Here is a 26,761-nt window from a genome sequence, read left to right as displayed (position 1 = left end):
TTTGGTGACCAAGGCTAATTTTGAGTGGAACATGATGAATTTGTCAAAATAGTTTGCAATTCAAATCCTAATTCAAGGAAATTCAAATTTTTGAATTGGGGACAAAACAGAGTTTCCAAAATTACTTTTGATTTTCCATAGCAACTTGAAAAACTCCCAACATGAAAGTTGTTCAAATTTTTGAGCTCTACAACTTTCATGTTGGTCACTTTTCAAAATTCTAAATAGATTTTGAATTGGAGATTCAAATTGGAAAAGGGACACTTTCTGGAAATCTGTATTTTCAAAATTACTTTGAATTTTTTATTGAAACTTCAAAATTTCCAAACACCAAAGTTGTACATCTTGACAAGATCTACAACTTTGCTTTTGAACTCAACCTCAAATTTTGCTTAGTTTCTGAATTGTGCTAAAGGGGCAATTCTAGGGCTCAAAAATCAGGGTTTTCCCCCCTAATCCTTTCGGAAATCTTTCACCCTAGGGTTTTAGCAACCAACTCAAGCATCAAAACACAATATAAACACACTTTAATTCCCTAAGCACATTCAACCAAATTAAACTTGTTTTAAGTTAATGCATCAAGGTGTGCTTAACAAATATGTTGTGCAATGCTGATGATGACATGATACAAATTTTAGTAACCGTAACATCGGGGATGTTACACATCATCTATTTTGAGCCATGTCATTCCATGCAAATGTGTGATTTAAATTTTTAGTAGTCTTCCTATGCTTATGCTTGAGTGAACCATGCTTGTGTTTATGCTCTATGCCTTGGTAATTAGTTTATCTATGTTTAACTTAACCTTGGGAACAATGTTCATGTTGATCACTTCTCCAAAATAATCACTTAAGTCATACTTATACAAATAGGCCCTAGAAACCTCTTTTGCTTAGGCTCTTAAAAAGTGTTTCATAAAATGTTTGCATGTCAAAACTTTCTACAGAAAAGTTGTAGCCAATTGTATAAGGAACAAAAGTTGTTTTATGGCCATCTCATGAAAATGAACACAAATAGCTCAAAATTGACCCACAAGGCAGATTTGGGGCTGTTTCCAACACTTAGGAAATTTTCTAAGTCCTGGAACGAAACCAGTTTGCTCGATCAGTTTTGAAAACTCCATATCTTTCAATCCAAGCCGATATGGCTCTTGATCTAGTTGACATTGTTGTAGAACTCAGTTGGTGCTCCAACTTTGTCAACTACACCATCTCCTAACTCGCTCTGGTTTGGAAGTTATTCATCGCTGAAGTCGCTCTGTCAGACTCTGATCGCGTCGCTTGATTCAGAGAGGAGCTCGCCGTCGGGAACGTCCAGAGCGCCACCTGTCTGCCAGATGGCACCCGTACGCTGGCGATGGCCCCGCTCGTCAGGTCGACGGCGTTGGAATGGACGCCACGGCGCCCCGCACTCACTCAGCACCCGTCCATTCTTCTCCATCCTCTCTCTCGCGCTCGCTCTGGCGGAAACACCGTCGCCATTGCCGCCGAGAGCTTCGCCAGCTCTTCGCGCCCTCGCCTCTGCATCTCGCTTCGCCTCCGAGCGCCTCCAAGTCCGCCTCGAGCTCCTCCATCTTCTCCACCCATCAGTTGGACGAGATCTCCCCGAGGTGAGCGGCATTTCGCAAGTTCTCCGTCGTCGGGTTCGCGGCCGTCGCGACACCGATTCCGGCGAACCTCGCCGCTGCTCCACCCTTGCTTCCTTTCTTCTCTTTGGGTAGCGTTAGGTTCTGCTTAGGTCTTGGCGTCGGTTCACGCCATGCCATTACGGCTGAAACCTCACCATCGCGCGGGAACACGGCCGCCGCACCGCCGTGCTCACCGCCGACGAGCACCTCGCACGTGAGCAGGCTCACCGAAGTCGTTAGGGTTAGGCGTTCCTACCTCGAAAGCTCCGCGCTGACTCACTGATGCTGTAGCCACCCTTCCCCGATGCTCTACCGGTCGGAGATGGCCGGCGTAAGCCGGGGTAGCTCCGCCGTGCCGCCATGGCCGACGGCGACCCCTCTCCGTAGCCGAAACCCTAGCGCCACCTACCTCCTTCGATGCGGAATCCCTCCAGGAGCACGTTGGTGCCCTTGGATCCGCCGGAGAAGCTCACCGTCGGCGAGCTTTTGCCGGCGAAGGAGTCCTCTGTTCTCGGTGTCACTGACGCGCGGGTCCCGTCTGCCAGTGACTCAACGGTCTCATCCTTCCTTTTATTCAAATTTGGATTTTTGGCTTTCTTGCAAAAATCATATCTCTAGTTCTGGTGATCCAAAAATGGTGAAACCAATTTTGTGGTATTCCATGAGATGGCTAGTTTTTAATAAAAATATAAAATGAACCATGTTTTCCGGGAAAAATATTTATTAAGAATTAATCTGATTATTCATGAATAAATTCATATCTCTTGTTATACTGCTTAGTTTGCTCTGAAATTTTTATGGTAGTCTCTGTGTGATAATAGAAGGCTATGATAAATATTTCATGATTTTTGAAGTAATGCACCTCAGATATGTAATTTATGATTGAAATTTGGCTTGTTTCCTTGATTAAATCATATAAAATAATTGGTGCTTATGCTGGTGTTCTACTTTGGTGGTAAACTTTTTTATGGCACTCATAATATGTAAATAATCTGAAATCTGTTGTTTGACACCATCTAAGTCATGTTTTTGAATTTATGAAATAAACACCTTGTCATATGTTAAATACATATCTTTAATTTGGTATGTGCAATTGCTCTGAAATTTTTATGGTGATGCTTTGGTGCTATACTTGTGCTTCTGTAATTTTTGTAGATTTTTATAAGCACTTTGACTAGTATCTTGTAGTTATGCTCCTTTCTAGAATTAATTTGATAAATGCCTTGTTAATAAATATTTGGAGGTTAACACATGATGATCTGGTAACCTTGTGATATGCTTATGCTTATAAGTTATGTGGATGACACTGTTTATGCTTTGGCTTTATCATCAAATATTTAATTAAAGGATTAAAGGCTGTTATGGACAGCAAGGAAGTAATTTAGCTTTTGCTTAATTCTAACTGAGTTTTCTGGAAAACATGTCTAAATCAAAGTTGTTGTAAACTTTATGAACTAGCTGTGGTTTAAATTTGGGATCAATTGGTCCAGTAGTTTAAAAGTTATGACTGTTCCAAGTTGGGTTCCAGAAATAGGTGCTCTCTGTTTTTCTGGGACAGAACCTGGAACTTTGTTTAAATGGCTTCTTTAACTTATGAATCTTGCTGTGATGTTCAAAGATGATTTGTAGACAATTTTATAAGCTTTCCAGAATGTCTTCACTCTTGTTTGTTGGATCTGCCTAGCACTAGTTATGATCTGTTTACTGAGCTAATCCTGCTATATGATGCTTGCTGTTATAGGTTATCATGATAGGTTTTGGGCTAAGTTAACTTATTATCTTGTGTGAACTTGTTATAACTTTTGTTCCGTAAATGAGTGTCCAGTGGGTCACTTATGTTATCAAGCATTCATTCATTTGTATGCACACCTTCTCATTCACCGAGCATGCAATAGGTGCATCGGACGTGGCAGCCTCCTTCGATCTGCAAGTGAACCCCGAAGGCCAGGAGGGCAGCCAGGAGGTGGAGGTCCAGCAAGTCGGACTTGAGGAGCCCGAAGAAGAAGTTGAGTGCCCAAACCACGAGCCAGCCTCGTTCGTGAAAGGCAAGCCCCGGAGCATTCTAAGTCTCCCTTTTACTTTCGAAAGTTTATTTAATATGTTATATCTATTGATGCATTAAGTATAGGAGTTGTGATGAAACCTTTGCTGCATTTTACTCCATCCTTGTCCAGATAACTCACCACACCTTGGTTATAGAGTTAGGATCGAGTAGCAGCTTAGCCATGCTTAATCGGTAGAAGTCAGGTGATTTCCTATCACCTGCGCGATATAGAGTTATGTCGGATCACGATGGTCTATATGTGCTATCGTGGATGGAACCTGATGAATTTGACTTAAGCGGGGCGGAGTTTTGCAAGGTTGTAGTCTGTGGCAGCAAAGGACCGACCGTTGTATGTCCTCTTGTCATGTTGAACGCATGCCTGACACTTAGTTGGCCGGATAACTCGTTCCGACCGCGAAGCCGAGTAGTATGACTCAGGCCGGAAGACCGGCAAGTATAAAGTGCGCACTACTGGAGGAAGTGCGGTGTGCGGGGGACCATTGGCGTAAGCCCAAAGGCAGGTGAGTTAAAATTCTTGACCTCCCTGGCAGAGTGGTAGCCCTGAGAGTGCGGCGCTGATCGGAGCCGCGATTCCTGAGTCGTACCAAAGGTGACCCGTTGGCTCTCCGACGGGAGATGCTTGGGTGAGTGCTAGGAATAACCCCCCACCTGCATAGGAATTCGATTCGAATCGCCGTCTCTCCCGGTCAGTGAGAACTTGACAGAGCAGCGGCAAACGTAGCATTCACTAATGAACTTGGTTCATGATAATTATGATAGCAAGGAAGAACACATGATGAATTTGATATGGTTATTATTGCTTGTAATAATCAAGTGAAGTGCTTTAGTACAGGTGCTAATCTAGCAGTAGGCTAATGATAAATAAATATGATGCTCTTACAATGGGTTAGTCATAATAAAGGCTTTTGGCAAAATGTCGAGTCAACCAGCTCTACTTTTATATATTAGCCTTGCATGATCCTTGGTGTCTTTTACGTTTTACTAGACGGGTAAGTCTAGCTGAGTACATTCTCGTACTCAGGGTTTATTCCCACCTGTTGCAGATGACATCTTTTATGACGGTTTCTGCAAGACCTGTCTCCATCCCGCTGGAGATGAGGACTAACCGTTGGGCACGGTTCTCTAACAAACTCGTACCTGTTGCTTTTGGAAGGATGGTGTAGGCTCTAGCAATAACAAAAACTTGTGAACTGAACTTTGAACAAGTGTGTGTAATTATTTTGCTTCCGCTACTTCGAACATGGGTTGTAATAACTTAATGACTCCGATGTGGTGCCGCTTCGACGGCAATGAATGACTATGTAACATTCGTTGTATTTATGTTGAACTATTACGATCTTGGTTTGTTGCGAGTTGGTTTGAAATCCTTTGTGATTTCAGTTGACTACCGGGATTATATGGGCTCAAGTTTAGAAACTTGATTGCTTGTCCATCGTTTCTATACTTGAACTCTTATAATTTGGTTGGTTCTGTGACAGGGTTAAGAGATTAGCTACCTCGGGCGAAAGGGTAAATCATGACTCATGGGTAAAGATGTACAACCTCTGCAGAGTGTTAAAACTAGTATACTCGCCGAGCTCATGGTCAGGAGCGACCTTGGGGACATCTACATTAAGATGATGAGCTTATTATGTTATTATGTTCATTTGATTATCGTTTATGCTATGAATTAATTATGCTTACACTTGATCATGTGATTAATGGATCATTTATGCTATCTTGACATTTGCTATTTAATTATGAACATGCTATCCACTATTAAAAGCTAAATGCAGTCAAACCAGTGTCAGCTTTTTGAGCCTCATGAACCCCTGGTTATACTTGTTGAGTACGATATGTGTTCACTCTTGCAATTTCCCAACACCTCAGGTTATATTAATGATGATGATTGGAATGAGGACTACAGTTATGAGTACTAGGTTTGGAGTCAACCAGTCAACAGTGTCCTTATGTGGAGCTTCCGTCGAGAGCGTTGTTTAATATTATTATCATTTTTGTGTAAGACTATGTGATTTATTATGTTCCGCTATGTAATAAACACTGCAAAGGTACATTTGAGATTTGTCTACTTATGTGTGCAACTATTCCTAGGGCACATATGAGTCTTTCATGCATCCTATTTTGTTCTTAAAATATAGGTGTGACAAGTACTCAGAGGAAAGGCAACTAGAAGGAAGACTTACTAGAAGACAAGCATCCACTGAGGCGCTCCTGGAAGAAGACTCCCGACAAGCCAGGACTCCTCCTCGGGGAACTCCTCACTCTCTTCCCTCTATTCTCATACTTAGCTAAGAGTAGCTATTCCTAAGATACATCATGCTTAACTAGGCTCTCTAAGGGGGTATTTATAGGGGAGAGATGGAGTAGGGGCTACGGCCAGCGCCATGTCAGCAATCCGCGTGACCTCCAGCAAGCACTATTGGATAAACCGACCTTGGAACCGCAATATGGTCAACGGTTGGGGACTTCCATCACATGTTTATCATGGGGACGTCAATGGGAGTGAACCGACTTTAGGTGGGCCCACATCATAGGTCAGTCGACCTGCCACTGGATGACAGTGGGTCCCACTGACCTTCTGGAGGGTCCTTAGGTCGGTGGGAGGCTGGGCCAGGTGGCATGACCCAATTGGTCAGTCAGCCGACCAACCTTTGGGCCCCTAGCCCACTACTGGCCTCCTGGTGGTGTCCCCACTTGTCATGTGAAGTGTTGTCCAAAGTTGAGTCTAGTTGCACACTTGCTTGCTTCCATGTGGGTCCAAGGATCCATGTGCTAAGTTTTTGAACCGTTGAGGGCAAGCACACTTGGATCCAAGGGTTGGGATTGACTCCTTGGAGTATGCCATGGCTCATGCCATGGAGGGGAGCCCTTGGTGGGCCCAAACCACGGTTGGCCGATCGAGATTATGGGGCCCACAGGGCTCATTTCCTTCTTCCCTGCATTGAACATGCTAAGAGTACAAGTGGAACTTCATTAGTGATAAATATGTTCATGTGATGTTTATGTTCCTTCAACTGAGGACTGTTGATCGGCTTTTGAGTATATAGAACTAGGTCTTATTTCCCGTCAACAGTTGCATGGTAGGCTGAGACTGGTTTTGGCCTTGGTGCTGGGTGGAAGGCTTGCCCTGTTGCTGCATAGGGCCCTTCCCCTTGTTCTTTGAAGGAGAATGGTAAATCTTTTTCTTGTACGATACTCTAGACTTATCTCCCGAGTGAAGTGCTCACCGATATTTGTGTACTTGCGGATTATTTCTCTTTGATTCTTTTGTGTGCGTAACTAATATCAACAGTCATCCCTGTCACCTAGAGAGTGAGAGTGTGGTGACATATGTGTGATGATATGGGGGGAATGAGTGGATGAGATGGGTTAAAAATTGATGAACCATTATAAAATATTTATGAAGTTGCATAGGAAAAACTATAGAGATAAATAGGTCTTTTGCTCTACCCTTGAAACCACCTACCACAATGCAAACACAAAGCATAGTTGTGGGCTAGTGGCCAGTACAAATCATACTGAAAGGTATTTGGTAGGTTTGCATGTCATTTGCAACAACGACAATAGAAATTGGAAGGATTAGATGGTCTCATTCCTACACTCAAGTTTGTCTGAGGAGATGAAGTCTACGCCTACTAACACTCTGCGCCTGTCTGGTTGGTTGCCCGTGAAGGAGGAGCATTGACCCGCCTACACAATATGTCTTAATGTTGTTTTGTGTGCATTTCCTCTAGTATAACATTCTACATAGGTGTGTTAATGAGTCTTGTATACCTTGTAAACTTGTAATTCTATGATGTTTGAATTGTGCTATCAATTGAATAATGATAATGTGATAGCTTGGACTTCCTAGACTATAACGTTATATGTAACCTATGGGTTTCCCTTCAAGGAAATCATGGATCATTTTGGAGCAATATGAATAAAATTATTGATGTTAATCTCTCTTTGAGAAGGTATTTCAAGGTAGGGCGTGGAAGACAATGGTGGAAGGCTCAGGCACGAATTTCCTTAGCTTGCATGCTCGAGAGAAGGAAGGATGATGGACTTAGTGGGGTTAGTGGCTAGATTCTGTAGGGCTGGCAGCGGGGTGAATAGCAGTGCTAGCTGCCATGAGCCTCTTAGCTCAGCCATCATGGAGCACAGAATAGAAGATAGATAGAAAGATGAGGAAGAAGACAAAATGGAGGGTGAAAGAGATATGCCATACCCTTGTCTCTCTCATCCAATACTGGATAAATAATTCTTTAATGACTAAAGTGTCCATCAGTAAAGATTTATACTTTCATAATAGTACGTACTAGGCAAATTTAGTAGTCGATGCTATCAGCAAATACCAATAAGAATATTGTCCCTAATCAATTTTTAGATAAAATTATCATGTAGTTAGTGTTGTAAAACAGTTATACATATAGCTATTGTGTGCAAACTTCTTCATTTGCACTCAAATGACAATATCATGTATTCATATATCCACTATGTGCCACTTTTAAATATGCAAAAACTATCATTTTACTTGGAAAATTAAACTACATAGTAAAAAAATAATTCATGAACCTTTACAATAACTTCCACTAATCCATATAAATACATATATGCTTATGTTCTTCATGGCATTCCTTGTGTCCCCAAAGTATTTAGGAAGGCATCTGCCATCTCTGCAGGTTTTCCACTTGCTAGGAATCTCATGCAGATTGGAGGCTCCACATTGAAGAAGCCTAATACTGATGATGGTAAATACCATATTCCATCTCCACATACTAAGCCTGCTGCAACCGCTGATGACAATAATTCTGCACTTTGTCGATTTACCTTGGTCCAGATTATTAACAATATTGAACCTAGAGCAAAATCAATGGTGAAGGTAGGTCCAACAAGGAATGGTAGTGCTATTGCTGTCATACACGGGATGTAATGTTGCACTTTCCAACCTTTTCGCTGCGACACCAATCTAATTGATTCGATAGCTATTGTTACAAAGATGGTGATGAAACAAAACGTGAAACAATGTTTAGGTAGCTCATTTACTCCTCCGGTACTAAGCAAGGCAATGCCACGATACACTGCTGCGGAGGGGCATGGGTATACTGAATTCTTTGTTCCAAGGGGGGCAGATTTTTTCGCATGTGCTTTAAAGAAAAGATAGATGAGTGGGTTGATAATAGAAGCAATTAGTACACCATACATATGCCCTGCAACAACAACTCTTGGAGAAGTTAGTGTCATATAACCTGTTTTGAGGTCTTGCATTGCTTGACAAGAAACATTAAGAGATATCAATGCTAGACCACAAGCTGCAAGGCTAGCAATAATTGCACCAGGTTTGGCGATCCATGCTGCTATAATGAAAAGCACGACCTTGCAATAAGTTGGTGAAACTGTCCAATCTGTGAGTCCTGTGACATATGTATTGCTGAAGAAGAACACTGGAAAAATGGTGATGAATAATGTGGCTACGTGATAGAACTTAATTTGATGGAAGATCCAAGGGGCAATAACTGAACATATTATCCCAAATGCAATGTATCCAACTACTCCTCCAATAACAGGGATATGATTACCAAGAAAAATCTCAAGCCTTTTACGATCATCATAGCTAAGACTAGGGTGTTTCAAGATATACTTAGACATCCCTGAATCATTTTCTTGCCTTTTTTTGTAAAAGTCAGTTAACAATACTGTCATGAGTGTAATGAAGTTGTAAATTCCCTCGGTGACAACCATAGTTAAGCCCATGAAAACCTGCGATAAAAAGAGTTAGTCTGGCTTTGCCATGAAATTATTACCAAATGAATCATGACATAATTAATAAAATTTGGTACAATTTATAATGTGTGCATTACCTAGATTTTACAATAAATTCCCTAATGTGTAAAACAATTGATAACATCCACGCCTTGCTCTTACCTAGCATACACCAGAAGTCTAGGTTTGATATATATGTAACCACACATATACGAAACAATGTACTCATTTTTCAATTTTTGTTTACCTAATTATCGTAGTCCCACTAATTTTTTTCTTTTGATTGCATCAATTTCTTGTTGGAAAAATGGTGTTGATTGAGGAAATTTATGAAATATGCAATCCTTTGAGAACTACATATAAATGTGTGTAAGTGAAGTGATTTGGAGTAATCTCTTATTTTGACACAGTAAAAGAGTGTGCCCTCTTCCATTTTATGTGAAAGCCCTAGAGTAACTAAAGCACATATATATCCTCCAAGCTACTGAACCCAACAACCACAAGACTTAAATGGGGCTTTGGTAACTGAAATAAGAAATTAATGGGACTCCCAATGTTCCATGATTCTATTTTCTCGGAATCATTTTCAATGAATATTCAATTATTTGGCATAGATGTTTTATTTATTCTAGGGTTACCAAGAATGCATGATCTATCTAGGTTTAGCATGGAAACATGCATGAAACAACAATTCCATGTCTTAAAGTTGGGACTGCCACTTGTGATAAATATGTTAATTTCTAGTCGGGCTCCTCATGAGTGAGCAATGTTAGCTCATCATCATTGAACTTGAAATTGTGATATGGATTCCATGTCCATGGTAGGTCCTAGCTAGAGATAAATAGATTTCTAGGGTATTCCAATCCATGAAAGGATGGTTAGGTTCTTTGGGGATGAACTTCTCCACCCAGGTTCAAGTCCACAACTTGGCCCATATATGTTCGTATTTTCATATATCTATTGGAAGACTTATCAATGCTATTCTTTTGATGGTAGGTAAAGTGATCAACAGTGATGCTGTTGGTGGTTTCATGAACTTTGATATTCTTTGGCTTACTCATCCAAAGGTGCTCATGCAGAGGTTAGCATAGATGAGTGTGCATTTCCATAGGAATATCTATGTCTATATTATTTAATTCACCAAAAAATGAAGACTAATACTATAAAAAACATAAAAGGAAAATAATGTATTGATTGAGTTCATTTAAAGCCGACATAAGTTTTAAAAGATAGTATGGACAAACTGACAGAGCCACAAATTAGTGCTTCATTGTTTTTCTACACATTAGTCTAGTTTTGGACTGTGACATATATAAGGTCTTCAAAGTAGTAGACTATGTGGACCTTCATATCACATTTGACATGGCATATGATTCTTCATATTAAAACTTCAAATGTGATCAGACTCCACTGTAACTACTTGGATGGATGAACATAGAGTTCCAACAACAAATCTTTCTTACCTAGGCACAAAACAAGGGGATCAATTACGACTATCACAAAGTCAATTTTAGTAGACTTTGGCTTTTATTTCCAACAAGTGGGCTTTTTGATATACCACCTCTTGAAGCCTTAGGGACAACAGCCAAAGTCCACCTTTGAAAAAATAATTTCTATAGGTAGTATACGTAGAAGGCGTACCTCTTAAAATAGGTCCATTTTAGAGGTTGCCTTCATAACAAGCCCACCACTAGGGTAGAGGCCAAGCCCATTTACTACACCATAAATATACAACTCGCTCCCTATGACTGATGGAGCTAGGATTTAGGCACATCATATGTGACGTGTTCAATGACTACCTCCATGATAGCATGCTACACAACACAACCAATATGCATTGCCTACTAATCCATATCCTCAACTTGGGGCTATAACCCCAATTGTCAATTTGAGGGTATGAATAGCTCAAGGAAGACTTGCATGAGTCGAGGCTCCTTGCTAGCACCTCTAGCCACAAAGGTGCTAAGTGATATACTTGGTGATTAACATAGGTGCCTTGTAGAGTGCTTAGCTAAGTTAGACAACAACTTTAGCTCTTGCTCTAGTTTAGGCCTAATGCTTAGTAAGGTTTACACATGTCTTGCTATTAGGTGCTGGTGGTCATTGTTGTTGTTCATCGGAGGGCTTGTAGTCGTTTGAGACTACACCGACCACATTTGTGGTGTGGCCGCTACCATTTTACTAGAGGGAACGAGGCCTGCGGCAAGTTTGTTGGAAGCTCAATAGTGAAGACGGCAGGGAGCAGTTCAGGAAAGGCCATCTTGAAGACCCACTACCATGTGTGGAAGTCCTAGGGGATATCGATGATGTTACCCAACTAGGATCTTGGCTCTTGCTAGGGAATCCATGTTAGGATGTCCAACATGGACTAGGGGAAAGAAAGAACTTCTCGATACTTTGGCAAGCGGAGTCATCGATGAAACTTTGCTTCTCTATCACCCTTTTACTTTTTGCGTTTATATTATGTATCCTAGTTGTATGATTACTTTCCTAGATTAGTTTGATAGAGTTGATAGGATTGGAACCTATGGTGCATAATTCTTTTGCGGTAGATAGCATAGAACACACCTAGCATAATATTAGTTGCACATCTAGAGAAATTATTTATTACATAGGTTTTGACTAGGTTGAAATTAGAGGCCTTAGTTAGAAGAGGTTTATAAATTGGCTAATCCACGCCATGTTAGGTGTAATGGTACCATCATGTGACAAATGAACATGTCACATGAAATGTTGTTTATTTTGGCATTAACCTCTTAGCACATTAAATTATATAATTTTATATTTAAATGTTCATAACCATTAGCATGGTCATGGCTACTGTAGTTAAAATAGTGTTGTTTTTTATTTTCCAATGAACCTTAGTTTGGCCCCTTATTTACCTAAATACTCATTGAATGAAAATTAATATGGTATAAAATTAAAAGACTCATGACCCTCGCCTCTGATGTCTAGCATTTTGCGCTTGTATGTGTACTACTCCAAAATACATTTTGTATTTTAAAAAAATGTAAAGTGGCAAATGGTTCAACGAGATTTTTTAACATGTGCCAAAAAAACTATACATCACTTAGTTAGATGATTAGAGACCATAGATGCATAGAGCTCCTCGAACGTAGTCCATTTTACTACTCGTATGCACTGTTCAGAGTTTAGATTATAAAGATATAGCTATCAGAAGATGCAAGATTGGAGAAAAATATGAACAATAACATGTGGTTACTATACAAAACCAAATCCACTTCAATCCCTTGAGCCAGCACCACCCTGTATTCACATGTGAAGAGAGGAGAGATGAGAGGGAGGGCTTGACCATCCTTCACCACCGTATCTGTTCATCATCTAAAATTGGATGGTCATTTTCTTCTTTTCCATTTGCCCCACAATTGTGTGCCTCTCATTATTGTTTTTGATAGCGATGTTATGCGTGGAGTAGATCATGTTGACAGAGGTGTAATGCTGGCAATTGCCACACAGAAGAAGGGGGCAAAAATAGGAGATAAATCATTGAGGATCCTTGTGGTACTTGTTGTTAGGGGGTAATATCTCACTTTTTCCCACTATTTTGATGTGAAATCCATGCTAGGTTTTAGCGTATTCATTGATTAATCAACAGGGTTAGGGTTCTTATCGTGATTAAACTCCACTATTTTTTTCAAATTGTGCTGTTCTAGTTTATGTTGGTGTTTTTGCTACTATGTGCTAAAAAATCATAGAAAAATTATACTCAAGTTGTTGACTTTAATAGATGTCTTTCGACGTAGACATCAACTGAGCCCTTTTTAGTTTGGATTGTATTGTTCTTGTTTGTTGATGTAGTTATGTTGTCAAAATTCTCGACAGTAGTAGATGCATATAGTTTTATGATATCTTAAGTACATAGTCTCATGTATAAATATATTCTATTTATGATAATTTACTTAATAATTTACAATAAGGTGAATACATATTTACGATACTTGTGTAACTATAACCTATGGACATATTTACAATAACATTATAGTAAACCACTTAGTAAGTGGTTACTATTGTCTTGTAAATAAGCTTAGTAATCATTGTAACTCAAAGTGGCTAAAGAATAAGTTATTCTATAGCCAATTGTAGAACAGTAGTATATGCATTGCATTGCATTTGCACTCTTTGAGGTTCATTTGTATTGAAGTTATATATTGGCATGAAGTGGATTCGAGAAGTATTCTTTTTATTTATATGGGGAATATTGTTTTATTTATTTATGGGGGTAGTTTGTTTATTGTCGCTTTATTTCTTATCGATATTTTATTGGATAAATATTCTTATCATGAACCTTATTTATTATGACATGTATTCTTCTATGTTTAAATCGATGTCTAATGAACTTATAGTTTTACATGTTTAGGCAGTTTGCTTGCTAAGATTTATTCTCACCTTCATTATCTTTCTAGATGCCTGATTTGGACGTTTTGCTTGAATGGATGGGATTAGCAGCACATTCACTGTTTCACCCAGTTCTACAGTTAATAATGTTGTTTATGACTTGTTGTAATAAAGTTTGTTTATCAGTCATAGTGATCATTCGTGGTTTAATTGAAATGAGTGATGGAACTATCTTAATCTTAGTTTGTTCTTAGTGTTGCTTCTGTCTTTTACTTTGATGTTGGGTGTTTGTTGCCGAATTTGACACTTTGGTGTGAGGGAAGGGATGTTAGCGTCATCCTGGATTTTTATGGCACATAGGGTGTAATAATTTTGTTGCCACCCTTTAGCATATGATATTTATATGATCCTTTAATATGCTAGACAAACTAACGTTACTTGTATTAAGCAGTACCCAATTTTCAATTATTTCTTTGTGATAAAAATAGCTCGCATGACCAAAAGAGTGGAAAAGTATGTCTTATTTCGTGGTTCTAATATCATATTTCTATATAACTTTTTATGTGATTTAAATAAACCATTATGTTTGGACTAGAAGGAATGACGTTATCAGTTGCTTGCATTGAAATCAAATTGCTGGTATGTTAATGAAAATAATTTGAGCAGTTATGACCATCAAACACAAAGAAAACCTAGATCTAGGAAAAGATAAAGAAATTTTGTAATTAGAATATTAGAAATTGGACCTATGGTACAGTTATTCCATAATCTGATTAAAACATGATATATTAACCTTAATGTTGTGGAGTTGTGGATGCATAACCCCATCATAATGAAAGAAAGAATGGCCACATAGCAAAGGCCTGAATTTACCTCTTCTTATCTAAAAATAAATGAATATATGGTTGTGTGGCAGTTTAGATGATGTTGAAGTAGTTTATGTATCGAACATTAGTTTCTTAGAAATAGGATTTTTTTACTGTGGACTATGCCAATATTGTTAAAAAATAGTTAAAAATAAAATGGGGACCGGTATAGTTTGATAGACAACTGAGCCTTGTGTGTTTGATGAACAAAGCATTCTATAAAATAAATTAACATATATGTGCATTATTCAAGGGTACCTTGTATCCGTTAATTCCATTCAAAGATGATGGATTTTCAGTGTAATACCACTCCCCTCTTTTACTTTGAAGGTAAGGATATATGATTCCTCCAGAGATGAGGCCCCCAAAAACCAACCCAAAGTTTACAACATGTGGAACAATCATACCAAGACCAACCCATGACGCAGAGAAATCGAAATAGAATCTGTAAATGTAAAACACATGTTAGTACTTTCTAGAATATTCTTGTAACTATTGAATGTTTATGCTACAACTATGATGAAAGGAAACCTTCTTGTGGTCTCATATGTAGTTACAACCCTATATATAATATATATATATATAGACTAACATTTGGTTTATACGTATATGTTATAGCTGACCATTCCACTGGAAATGGAATGGAAAGTGAGTATGTTAAATGTGTGGTGTATGTGAAGAGAAAACTACTGCCTCCATGCCATACTAAATAAGTTTGTAAGGTTTAAAATTTGTCTCCAAAAAATTAACATTCTATACAAACATGGAACATTATTGTCTCCTAATGCCGAAGCAAATTGTGGGTGTATGTTGATGACAACTGCCAAATTCAAGAGATATCTTCTAGGCAAAGAAAAGTGATGACGGTACATGTGTGTTTTGCCAAGGTCCTTGATCTGTCTGAACTTATTTAGAAACTTATTTAAAATGGGACAAAGGGAGTACTATTTATATGTCTATCTGGAAGTAATACAATGGTATGTTAAAGCTTTTATCTTTCTATGTTTTTAAACAATTTGATCTGGAATGTTATAGTATTTTGGATCAGCAGATTCAAAGTGATAAAATAAGTGAACATTGGAAAGCTTCCATGTACTAGTGGTAGAACCAACTACACAAAGCGTGGAAAGAAACTAGAAGAAAAGTGTAGCTTTTATTATAAAAATGCATTTCTACGGCATGTCATTTGCAGGGATAAAAATAATTGCAAAAGTCGGATATGATATTTACTATATAAAGACATTTCCCAGTTGATTAGAAACTCATCATACTTCATTCGGTAAGAACATTAATAAAGTACTAAAACAAATTATAAAAATCAGAAGTTGAAATACAGTAATGACCAGAAATGTCTATAAAGGATATTACTATTCTGGAGTGGGCCCTAGTAAATGGAATGTTTCTTCCTCGCTTTAAGCGCCTAGTCATTGGATAGGTCAAAATATATTAAATTATAAATGTTTTCATATCCAACTGGAGCCAAGGGATTGTGGATGCCTCTAATGTTATGATCAAAGGTATATCTTCATTGATAGTTAAAAGGAACTGTCGCAAAAATTTATCTCTAGATTTGATTTTATTGATGTAAACTAGCAAATGTGAAATAATATGATTGACCCTTGATGAATGGTTGGTGAATCTAGATCGGTGTAAGTTTATTTAGTTGATTCATTCTCTTGTATTATATAATCATCACATGTGCTTTTCATGTTGGACCTACTACCCATTATTAACCTGTCAAGAAGTAGTAGACACATGTTTCTTCCAAGTGTTAAATCATATATGTGTGGATCCATGCTTTATGGTAAATTTATTATTATGGACACGGACCTTTGCCTCAATCGTGAATAAACCCAAGACAATATAGTGTAAGAAACAAACAAAAGGCTGCCATTGATATTTCATGGAGTAAAAATCCAATTAGCCAGTGCCCCTGTTCTAAAAAGTGCCTTTCTATAACATAAAAACACTTTTGATATTATGAAAAATTCAAATTTACTTTTGTTGAAAATTTGTATCTACTCTTTCTTGTGGTTCCAGATTTTTATTCTAAATACTTAAAAATATGGAAATTCAAAAGAACATTTGATGCGATGGAGTTCGATTATAGCTATTTTGTTATTGTAGACTTATAAAATTATATACCTACATAACTTTCTAGAAAATAATATTTGAAGAAATTCTAAAAAAACTAAGGTAATGTCATGTTTAAAATATTGTATCTTGTTTGAAGAATTTATGTTTTGTTCTAGTAATGGATAATGTAAGGGTGTATGTGGGAAACAATGGTTAGTACATCTTTAAGACAGACTAAGGGAGAACACAAAAGACGCATGTGTTCTCATTTTAATTAATAATTAGTCTCTGTCATCAACATGTTGAATGGTGATTGGCTAATCGGAAGTAACATTATAATACCTACCAAATTTATGCAACTATTTAACACAAAAACTGTTTTCCCTAATGCCTTATATTTGAGTAGGTTTTTGAATATTTGAATGCCCTATATTACAAGACAAAGAGAGTACTCCTTATTTATATAATCATAGAAGGAAAGTTCCAAGTCAAAGGAGCACAGTTTCAAATTATGCTCTATGGTTATCTTTCTATACAAAGGTCCATTTGTGAATGTGCGGAAAATATCTTTTTCTGGAAGAGATGGGGGGAGTTTCTGAATAGAAATGACCAATATTTGTGATATTGTGCACGCGACTACAAAAAAAATGTGTAGGACATAAGCTGAATAAATTCCCCACCTATGCTTATAAAGTTCTAGGCCAAATGTTGGGAAGACCTGAAATCCGCAACTATCACCTCCAGTATAGAACCATTGGAAAACAGACCAAGAAATGCTTCCGAGAAATGCTTTCAGTAAAGCACGAACCTGCAACCTGAACAAATGTTAGTGCAAATATCCCAAAGAACATATAAATTGTGTCACTTACATTTTCAGTCAGCAAGGCTAAACTTTACTTTGCTACAAATGCCCCTTGTGGTGTGTGGAAACAATTTATAAGGTGAGCCACAACTGAGCCGGTTGGAAATAGCAGTCTGTAATCAAGGATCATGACCTACAGTGAGAAGAAAAACAGTAAGTGGAGTGCCATTATGTGCACAAGTAAAAAACTAATTTCCAAAGTTCCATTATTACATATAAATAATTATTTTTATTAAATATGCTTAAATGCTGAAAATAATATTTGGTTGATAATTATCACATATTTCTATATTTGCTAGGATTCTTATATTGGCTACATTGATAAGCCTCTACAAATATGGACCATATAGGCCCATGATTTGATAATACTATTGACTGCATTTAATTGGCAATTAGTAACCTCAGGAGGCTAATCATCAAACGCTAAACGCTAAGGAGCTAGACATAAGCACATCTCTGGTTCGTTACCTCAAGTAGTCGATGGTGATATAATTAGTTTCAAGTATGCTGATGACACTTCACAGTTTTCAAATGATGACATTTAAAGGACAAAGAATCTGAAATGGTTACTTATTTTTTATTAGCATGACTGGTATGAAAAACAATTATGACAAAAGTGATTTGCTTAGTAATTGGCTTTGAATAGGATAGGGCAAATGAGTTTGCTAAAATCTTTTGCTGCATGAGATTGGAGTTTTCCCATAAAACATTTAGGTGTCAACTTACACTTCTCATAATTGAAAAGAGAAGATTTGCAACCTGTGGTTGATAAGGTGATTAGAAGAATTGCTGGTTCGAAGGGCAGGTTACTGTCTTATGCAGGTAGGTTGACCCTCCTTAAGGCTTGTTTAGCTAGCATTCCCATTTACTTCTTGTCTATCATTAAGTTTCCTAGATCTGAAGATGATTAACTCTCAGATATCATTTCTGTTCGAATATGATAAACTTAAGTATCATTTGTCCAATTAGCAGCTAGTATCTCCAAACAAAGTGGTAGGGGGGCTTTGGGATCCCTGATCGAAGAAGTCTAAACCTTTTACTTTTGAGGACTTGATTTTTAGATACCATTTAAACTGTAGTTCTATTTCGACAAAAATTGTGGGCAATAAATACATGATGAATATTCCTAATATGTTTTGTTGCCCAAATTCTTTTAGTTCACCTTTTTGAAAATCGGTTTTCTGGACTTCAATGGCTGCTTTGATGGGTATTACAAGGAAGGTTGGTAATGGTAGGAGGATTCATTTCTAGGGGGGTCACTGGTTTGATAAATCTAGCTTAGCCTCTCAATTTTGGCCTTGGTATGTGACTAGGATCCTGTATGTGACCAATGAACATAAGGTAAATTCGTTAGTGAGGTTTGGGATGGGGAGGTTTCTAAACTTTCTTTCAGAAGGTCTGTCTTAGAAAGACATGCATTTATGGTATGAGCTTTCGCAGGTGGTTGAGAGTATAAGTCTTGATAACACCCTAAAATTTGCATGTTTTCAAACTAGGAGAATTTGATTTATCTATGTATTTTTGTGAGCACTGAATTTAGAGAAGTAATAATTTTTAATAATTTAAAATCAACTATAAGGCCTAGCTACGTGTATGTGCATCCATGCTGCTGCATATTAATTTTGTACTATGTGGTTTGATTCAAAACTCAAAAGGATTTCAAAAATCTATTTGAATTTGTGTTCAAATACAAATAAAAAGCAGAAAATAAAATTTATTCTTTTCTTCACACCCTCCCTCGCTTATGGCCCGAACGGCCTAGCCCCGCTCCTCCCGTGGACTGCCTTGCTCTCCTCTCACCGCAGGCCCAGCTCGAGCTCCATCCCAAGCTGGCCTGCTCGCTCATCCTCTCCATCGCTCATGGGGCGCCCAGCAACAAGATGGCCATGGTCCCCGTATATCCTTGGCTGACATCTGGGCCCCGTGCCCTGTGTCGTTGCCACCCTGACCTCACTGGTGAGACCCTGTCCCCATCTCCTACCTTGAGCCAATTTCGGACTATACTCTGTCCCGAGCAGGACACCAGCCACCATGTGATTTCTCGCGTATGTCGTGCCTTCCACACATACACCCCTATATAAGAAAGCCTCAAGTCTGACATTGCATCCCTATACCAACCCTAGCGTAGCGCCATCTCCACCTGGGCTCGCAACCCATCAAAACCCTAGCAACCGAGGCCGTGAGCTTGATTCATCGATTCTGTCATCTCTTTGCCTCCGTAAGCTCTCTATCGAGCTTCGCATCGTCCCCATGAAGTCACTGAGCCTCTTCTTCCCCTTTTTCCTGCTCTGGTTCACTCACTTTACCTCGGTGAAGTCTCGCAGGAACTCTGCTGCTGCCATCCCGAGCCGACATTCATCATCGAGCTTTCCCCGACCTCGAATAGGTCCTAGATGAGTTTGCGCGTGCTGCCTCTACCTCCCCATGTTTTTATTTTTGGCTAGCGATGTTGTGGTTCACCGTATCGATGAACTTTAGTGAGGTCACTGATTCTTCGACCATGGTGCTGCCCTGTGCTCATCGTCGGCCACCCATGCCCCCTCCCCGTCTAATTTGCACCATCTAATCTCGATCCAATGGCCACAAGCGGCCAATACTCCTTCGGCCACCCTTTTTGCTAAAAAGCCCCTACTCTTTTTGAGTATAGAACCCGTAGTCCTTGCTGTGTTTTAAAAATACATTTTCTTTTTCTGGACATTAAAGTTTAGTTATTTAGATTCAAAATACTCTTTCTTTATTCAAAGTTTTCCCACCAGATTTGTTTTGGTCATAAAACATCATTTTAACTTCGATTTGACCCATTTAAATTGTGTTATATTCGTATTTACGTAATCTACATCATAATACTATTGTTATACATGTTTACAACTTTTAAATTTTGAGCTTAGATTTAATCTATTATTTTACTATAGTAAATTTTGTTTAAGTCATAACTTCTTCGTTATAGTTCCATTTTTATGATCTTCATGCTTGTGTGATCATAGTGAGACGTAGTTTCATTTTACAAACTTTTCATCTTGATTTTATATTTTTGGTGTGCTGTTCTAATTATAGACTTGTTTCCTTTCTATGATTGTCTCTAGATGATTATTGTTGATGTGATGACCGACTATAGACGGTGAGCAATTTGCGTGTGATCAAGAGTTCATCTACAAATAGGATCAACAAGAGCAGAGTGATCAAGGAATGTATAGCATGGGACTATTCATATTTTCCTAATAACTTTAGTACAGTTAATTCATATTGCATGTGTCATCTTGTTAAGGATTTTGTAATCTTGATCTTATACCTTGTCACTTACAGATTTTACATTGGTTAGCTATTGCTAGCGCTTCACTTAGACAATGATCTTGTAATTTGACTATTGGAATATGCAATAAACAATAAAATATGACTTTTAAGCAATTTTGGTAAAGAGGGCTAGAGCATTGGGCTATTTATATGGTGCTTAGGTTCTCTCGATAAGGACCTATTTGTAAGTGAACATCCAGGACTTACAGTATAACTATGAGGGCTACATGGCTCCGGCATTAGTTATATAAGTGGACCTTTTATAGCTTGTTAGTGGTTACCTTGATGACACAATAGGGGCTTGACGAATCAGGAATAGTGCAGCCTCTGTCCTATGTGTATAGGCCACGTGTCATTGTGCCATTTGGAAGGGGAGCTGTACATATGTTTGCTAATTGGCAAACTAGTGGCCCCAACTTGTTAGACAACCTTGAAAAAGCTTCATAGTGAACCCTGTCCGCTCACCTTGGATGTGCTTTGGGGTGTAGCTACCACAGGAATATGGGAATCACGACTCACAGTGAAAGAATATAACCTCTGTAGAGTGTAAAAATGATATAAGAACCGTGCTCATGGTCACGAGCGGCCATGGAACCCTTATGGAATAGATGATCACTAATGACTATTATTATTGTTATTATGTTGTTTATGCTATTCTTTACTCACTTTACCAAATTATGAGCCTCATGAACCCCACGTGATAACTAAATTAGGTGCTCAAATTGTGATAACTAAAAGCTGCATGCAGTAAACTAGTGTCTTGCCTTTTGAGCCTCATGAACCCCATGTTACACTTGTTATTTACAAGATGTACTTATTATTGTTTATTTCATTATTTGGATAAAATCATAGATGGGTAACAAATAACACGGCTAATGACTATTACAACTACTTCCGTGAGGAATTCTATGTATCTGTGATATGGAGCTTCCATGAGAGAGTTATCTTTATATTTCCGCTATATTTGTGTAAAGACTCTGTGAATTATTTTGTAGTTGTGATGATACTTCTTATAATTTGTTCGCTTATCTGTGATTGATCTCTGGACGCGCATAAGATATTGAATTTAATTTATCTTTAAAAATTGGGTGTGACAGTCTCCTGAATCAACAGGATCAGATTATCTTCAGCTTTAGCTCCAATGATAAACTTTTGGGCAAGTCCCTAATGCTGTGATTAATCATCAAGGTATTATGCTTGTCTATGTGCATGCTTTTTGGAAGCTCCAAGAGTGCTGATCTTTTTGTGGCTGTAAGCTAATAACAGGTTGCTATCAATAGATAATTTGCAAAGCGTAGAGAGGTCATGGATTAGTCTTGTTTGTTCTATAAAGAAAACAAGAGAGATGTTCATTTGTTCTTTGATTGCTATGTAGCTAATAGAGACTAATATTTTTTATGTGTTACATCTAAATGATGGCTGTGATTTTGAGCTTATTTTCTCGTTGGATTGTGAATAAGAAGCATGCAAACTTTAATACTATTATTTCTTCAGTACTCTGGTGTTCTGGATACTATGGAACAAAATGTGTTTTTCTGGGCGAGACCACCGGGGAGAAAAGTTTATTGTGATGCATTGCCAGGATGCTAAGAAGACGGATGATAATGTTACTTCAAGCTGATGTCGGAAAATTGGAAGGAATCGTTTGTGCAACATCTGGAGAAGCACATGGATCAAACCCTAAGAATCGACTAGAAGGCCCCAGGGATGACGCATGATTCAGTGGGGGAGAGATAGATGGACTCGCGTTTTGTAGGGAGCTCCACCGTTGTGACTTATTCAATGGTTGAAGCTGTATGTTTGAGTTGCAATGACAAATCTGTAATGCGATCAGCTTAAGCTATGTCGGGGGCATGCCTAAATGTTCTAGGTATGCTTTATGCACTAGTACACAGACATACTATACAGGCAGTTGAGAACACATTTGTACGGGCGCCGTTTCTCAGTGCCGACTGCGCTGGGGGCACTAAATAAAGCTCGGAAAATTTTTTCTCCAAAAAACATCATAGTAGAAATATAGCATATAATGGAGGATAAATTACCTTTATCATGGGTATCATTGCCATTATTCCCAACATGGCAGTGAAGAAAATTAATAACCCATATCTTCCCATCGGTACATCCTCAATAATGTCTTCTTTGTCTGGATTGTCACTAAGAGATTTTGCTAAGTCAGAAGTCATTGCAACAAGGTACGTTGCAAAACCACCTAGAAAAAAGCGCTGAATTAAAATTTGATCACTTAATTTGAATGGAAAAATAATTGGTATGCAATATATGCAAACAAGTAGACAAACTACAGCATACACACTACGATTCCTGGACACCGTTGATTATTACATACTGATCTACATACGGAGTATTATACACAAACATATATACACTTCTCTTATATTTTAGCTGCCTAGACTTTAAGATTATTTCTGGCCACACTCTTGTACTACCAATTAGTACAAATAAATTATCACTTTTATGATTTGTTATTTGTCTTTGTGTCATAACATATCAATTTTTTTTTGCTGATTAATTATAGAAATAACTGTAAATTGTTAAATTCTCTTTATGCCAACACAAATCAAATTTTGTCTGGTTTGTGGTTTTGTCTCAGAGGTTTTTTTATTTTCGGAACAACATATATGCTCTAAAAGAAAACTAAAATTCAGGTACCCAAAATATAGCAAATCTCCAAACAACATGGAGACCTCTATAATGTTACAATGTTATACATATACTTACTTGCGACTGCCACATTAACACATGTGATGACACTGGTCTGTAAGAAGACATTCTCCTGCCGGGTGAATGGGGCAGCAGCTATACCGCAGCGGCGCAGCAGGGACACGAGCCCCTTGAGGGTGGCGAAGCAGAGGATATTTGAAGGCATGTTGAATGCTCCTACGAGCCCGACGATCATGTAGATCCTTAGTGACACCATAGAAAATATGAATGCATACACCACCGCGACAGCCATGGATCGCAGTGTCACCAGCCCCCAGAAACCAGGATACGGCTGACCCTCGAATGCCCTCTCCACAGAGGGTGCCGACTCTCCAATTGTGGCATCCATGATGAGGCCTGACTGCTGGCTGGAACCGTTGAGCGCAAGCTCTCCTTCTGATATTGCTAGTGTTTCTGATTACTGATAGAGGAAGAAGTGAATTTCTTGACGAGGAGATAGGAGGGGATGCATGGAGTTGGGAGGGTCGAGAGGTCGGGAGGTACTATAGCCAGGCCAAGTGTAAAAATAGAATTTCTAGCAGGCGCTGGTTGGAGGATACCTGGTAAGTGTACATACGAGCACAAGAGGAAGAGTTCAAACACAGAGCAGAGTCACGAGAGGCTGATATAAATTAGATGTCCCCTTTTTCTTTTAATTAGAATAAACATAGAGCTTTATTAAGCCTGTGTTGCAGCCATCCTGGTGAGCAATTAAGTACTCCAAACACCTATATATCACTGGTAGTCCAGTAATTGTGGAGAAAATTCCTGGAATGTAATCGGAAATTAGCCAAATCCCTTGAGTGTCACTGTTTGAAAATTACATTTCCTACCGTGCCCTGCCCTTTTTGCCTGACGGTGATTCACTCACAAACATGTGGATCATGTGACTGAGGCCGCACTGTGAAGAGTAGGGTTAACGAGGTTACCCCTAGGGTTCCTCGGTTGTGTGTTATATAGATGGAAAAAGCCCTCACCGTGGCAGGTTACACAAAACAAGGGATTACATCTTGGTATTTCTAATATATCTCAACTAACACACATTCCCCCAACAAACGTGCTAGACCAAAACTTCTCACACCCCTCCTCAATCTCAGCCACTTCTTAGGTTGAGATCGTTCTTGAACTGCAGAAGTTTCACAACTGGTAGAGCCTTGGTGAATCCGTCGGCCACTTGGTCTCCTGTATGTATGAAACGGATATCCAACAGCTTCTGTGCAACTCGCTCCCGTACAAAGTGAAAATCATCACTACAAGAAATGTGTTGATACATGACGGTTTTCTGGTGACGGTTTGTGAAACCGTCATCGCATACTGAATCTATGACGATCTTGTGACGGTCTGAGAATTAGGTTGTAACTTTGTGACGGTTTAAACTAAGGGTCACTATCTCAACTAACTCAATCTATCTCGAAATTATGGCTCCACACAGAATCTTAGATTTATCTGATCATTTTTGGTGATTATTATTTGCAGCCTAACATTTGGAGTTATTATTATTTGCACTTAGAGTTAAAATTATTTCTCAAAACAAAAGAAAAAGAAAAACTCTAAATTATGTGTTGAGCCCAACGGCTCAAATGCCCGTCGGCATAGCCTGTTCGGCCCACAATTCCCAAATTCCACCAGCGCCGTCACCCACCCTCACGCTTCTAGGGTTTCCTCATCCCAAATTCCCAATCCGCACTCCACTCCACCAGCGCCGTCACCCACCCTCACGTGCGGACGCAGACCACACCTTCCCAACATCGTGGTCGCGGCCTCACAGCTGGCATCGCGCCTGCTCTTCTGGCCTTCCCAGCCACGGCGAGCGTGGCTCCTCCACTCGCAGCACGCCTCCCGACTCCCTCAGGAGGCTAGGTCTGCTCCCCGACTCCTGAAGCCTGCTTCCTCGTCTCCAACTTCGGCCTCCCTGTACTGGCACCGAAGCTCTGACCTAGGACGACGCTGAGGCCTCCAGTGTCTAGCCTTCCTCCACTCACGGCTCCGCAACGCCAGCCGCCGGCCTTCCCGTGACCTCGGTGACCCTAGCAGCCTGCGAGCACAACCCAGATCCACATCAGAGAAGGCCTGATCTGCACTGGGAAGGCTTCGACCTGGTGCCTTCGTCCACAAGCTCGACGCACTACCGGTCGAGGAGACGAGCTCGAATCTGATTGCAACACCAAGGTAGAGTACTACTTCATACAATTCATTTCCACGCTGATTGCATCATGGCCATAGGGGAAAGCAGCGAAGAAGGGGAAAGCGGCAGAGGAGAAGCGGATAGTGATGGCAAGAACAAGAATCCAGCATACGTGCTCGTGCGTTAGTTGCAAGAAGCACAGACAAAAATGACATCCTGCTTCATTCTTCGAGGTTTTGTTTCTATAGACTGGTGTGGATTTATTATCTCAATCTAGTGCTATTTGGTGACTGAGTCCTTGTTCAGATTGAGATGTAGATGACAGACTGGTAGATAATATATGCCGTTGAAGCTGCCTGCAGGCTAAATAAACAAATTTGTACCTTGGGCTACTAGGAATGAAATTTACATGGTTGAAATTGGGCATATCTCATCATATAAGGACAGGATCGGTCTTGGCTGAACATGAAAATTTCTGATCCTTTACAAGAAAAAGCTACATTGATGTTTTTTTATTGTCGATAGTAGTATGGCGAATGGAAAATAAGTATGTATGAATATGGTTTGTTGCAGGGCTGAGGAGATGTGGGAAATCTGAAGGTTATCAAGCCCTTACTAACACATAGCAGCAAGGCAACACGGGCCTAGATAAGTTGTCTTGCAAGTTTCACAATTTCTATGGAAAACCTTGCTTGTTCATGGATTGATGTAGCTATCATATGTGTTCTGCCTACCACCTTTATTCTGCCCACCACCTTTAACAAAGGTTTAATGAAATTTATGAAGAAAAATTGGCATTGTGTTATTTGAGTGTACATGCCTGTGCAGCTTGCTGCGACTTACAGATTTGTTGCTTTGCATTGTCTCATGAAGTGGTCAATTTTCCAAGATGGTTTAGAAGTTACATTATCAATACATGATGCTGAGTTGTTTTTGTAGGATGGACTAGAAAAGACTTTGCAAGTTACTGATTTGACTACTTTTTTATTCTATGGTTTTGTTCCTGTACTACAATTGCATCTAATACATT

The 26,761-nt window shown here is 39.1% G+C and overlaps 1 protein-coding gene across 1 annotated transcript; it reads right to left on the bottom strand.

Annotated features, from left to right (window-relative positions):
* Positions 8,095 to 24,059, bottom strand: LOC8058307 (probable metal-nicotianamine transporter YSL3). Its single transcript, XM_002439467.2, has 6 exons — positions 23,625 to 24,059; positions 22,931 to 23,097; positions 17,633 to 17,730; positions 17,416 to 17,550; positions 14,918 to 15,104; positions 8,095 to 9,434 (listed from the first exon to the last, which is right to left on the bottom strand). The coding sequence occupies exons 1-6, from the start codon at positions 23,953 to 23,955 to the stop codon at positions 8,301 to 8,303; spliced, it is 2,052 nt and encodes a 683-aa protein (XP_002439512.2). The 5' UTR covers positions 23,956 to 24,059; the 3' UTR covers positions 8,095 to 8,300.

The sequence above is a fragment of the Sorghum bicolor genome, chromosome 9, assembly GCF_000003195.3.
Source record: "Sorghum bicolor cultivar BTx623 chromosome 9, Sorghum_bicolor_NCBIv3, whole genome shotgun sequence".
In the NCBI taxonomy this organism is placed as follows: domain Eukaryota; kingdom Viridiplantae; phylum Streptophyta; class Magnoliopsida; order Poales; family Poaceae; genus Sorghum; species Sorghum bicolor.
This window is presented reverse-complemented; position numbering and strand designations above follow the sequence as displayed.

Bases quoted from the DNA above. Each gene is read 5' to 3' on its own strand.
- LOC8058307 (XM_002439467.2), bottom strand. From the start codon at position 23,955: ATGGATGCCACAATTGGAGAGTCGGCACCCTCTGTGGAGAGGGCATTC. The intron at 15,105-17,415 runs GTGGGGAATTTA...TTACATTTACAG, and splicing joins CTAGAACTTTATAAGCATAG to ATTCTATTTCGATTTCTCTG. The intron at 9,435-14,917 runs GTACCCTTGAAT...TTTTTATCGCAG, and splicing joins ATGGAATTAACGGATACAAG to GTTTTCATGGGCTTAACTAT.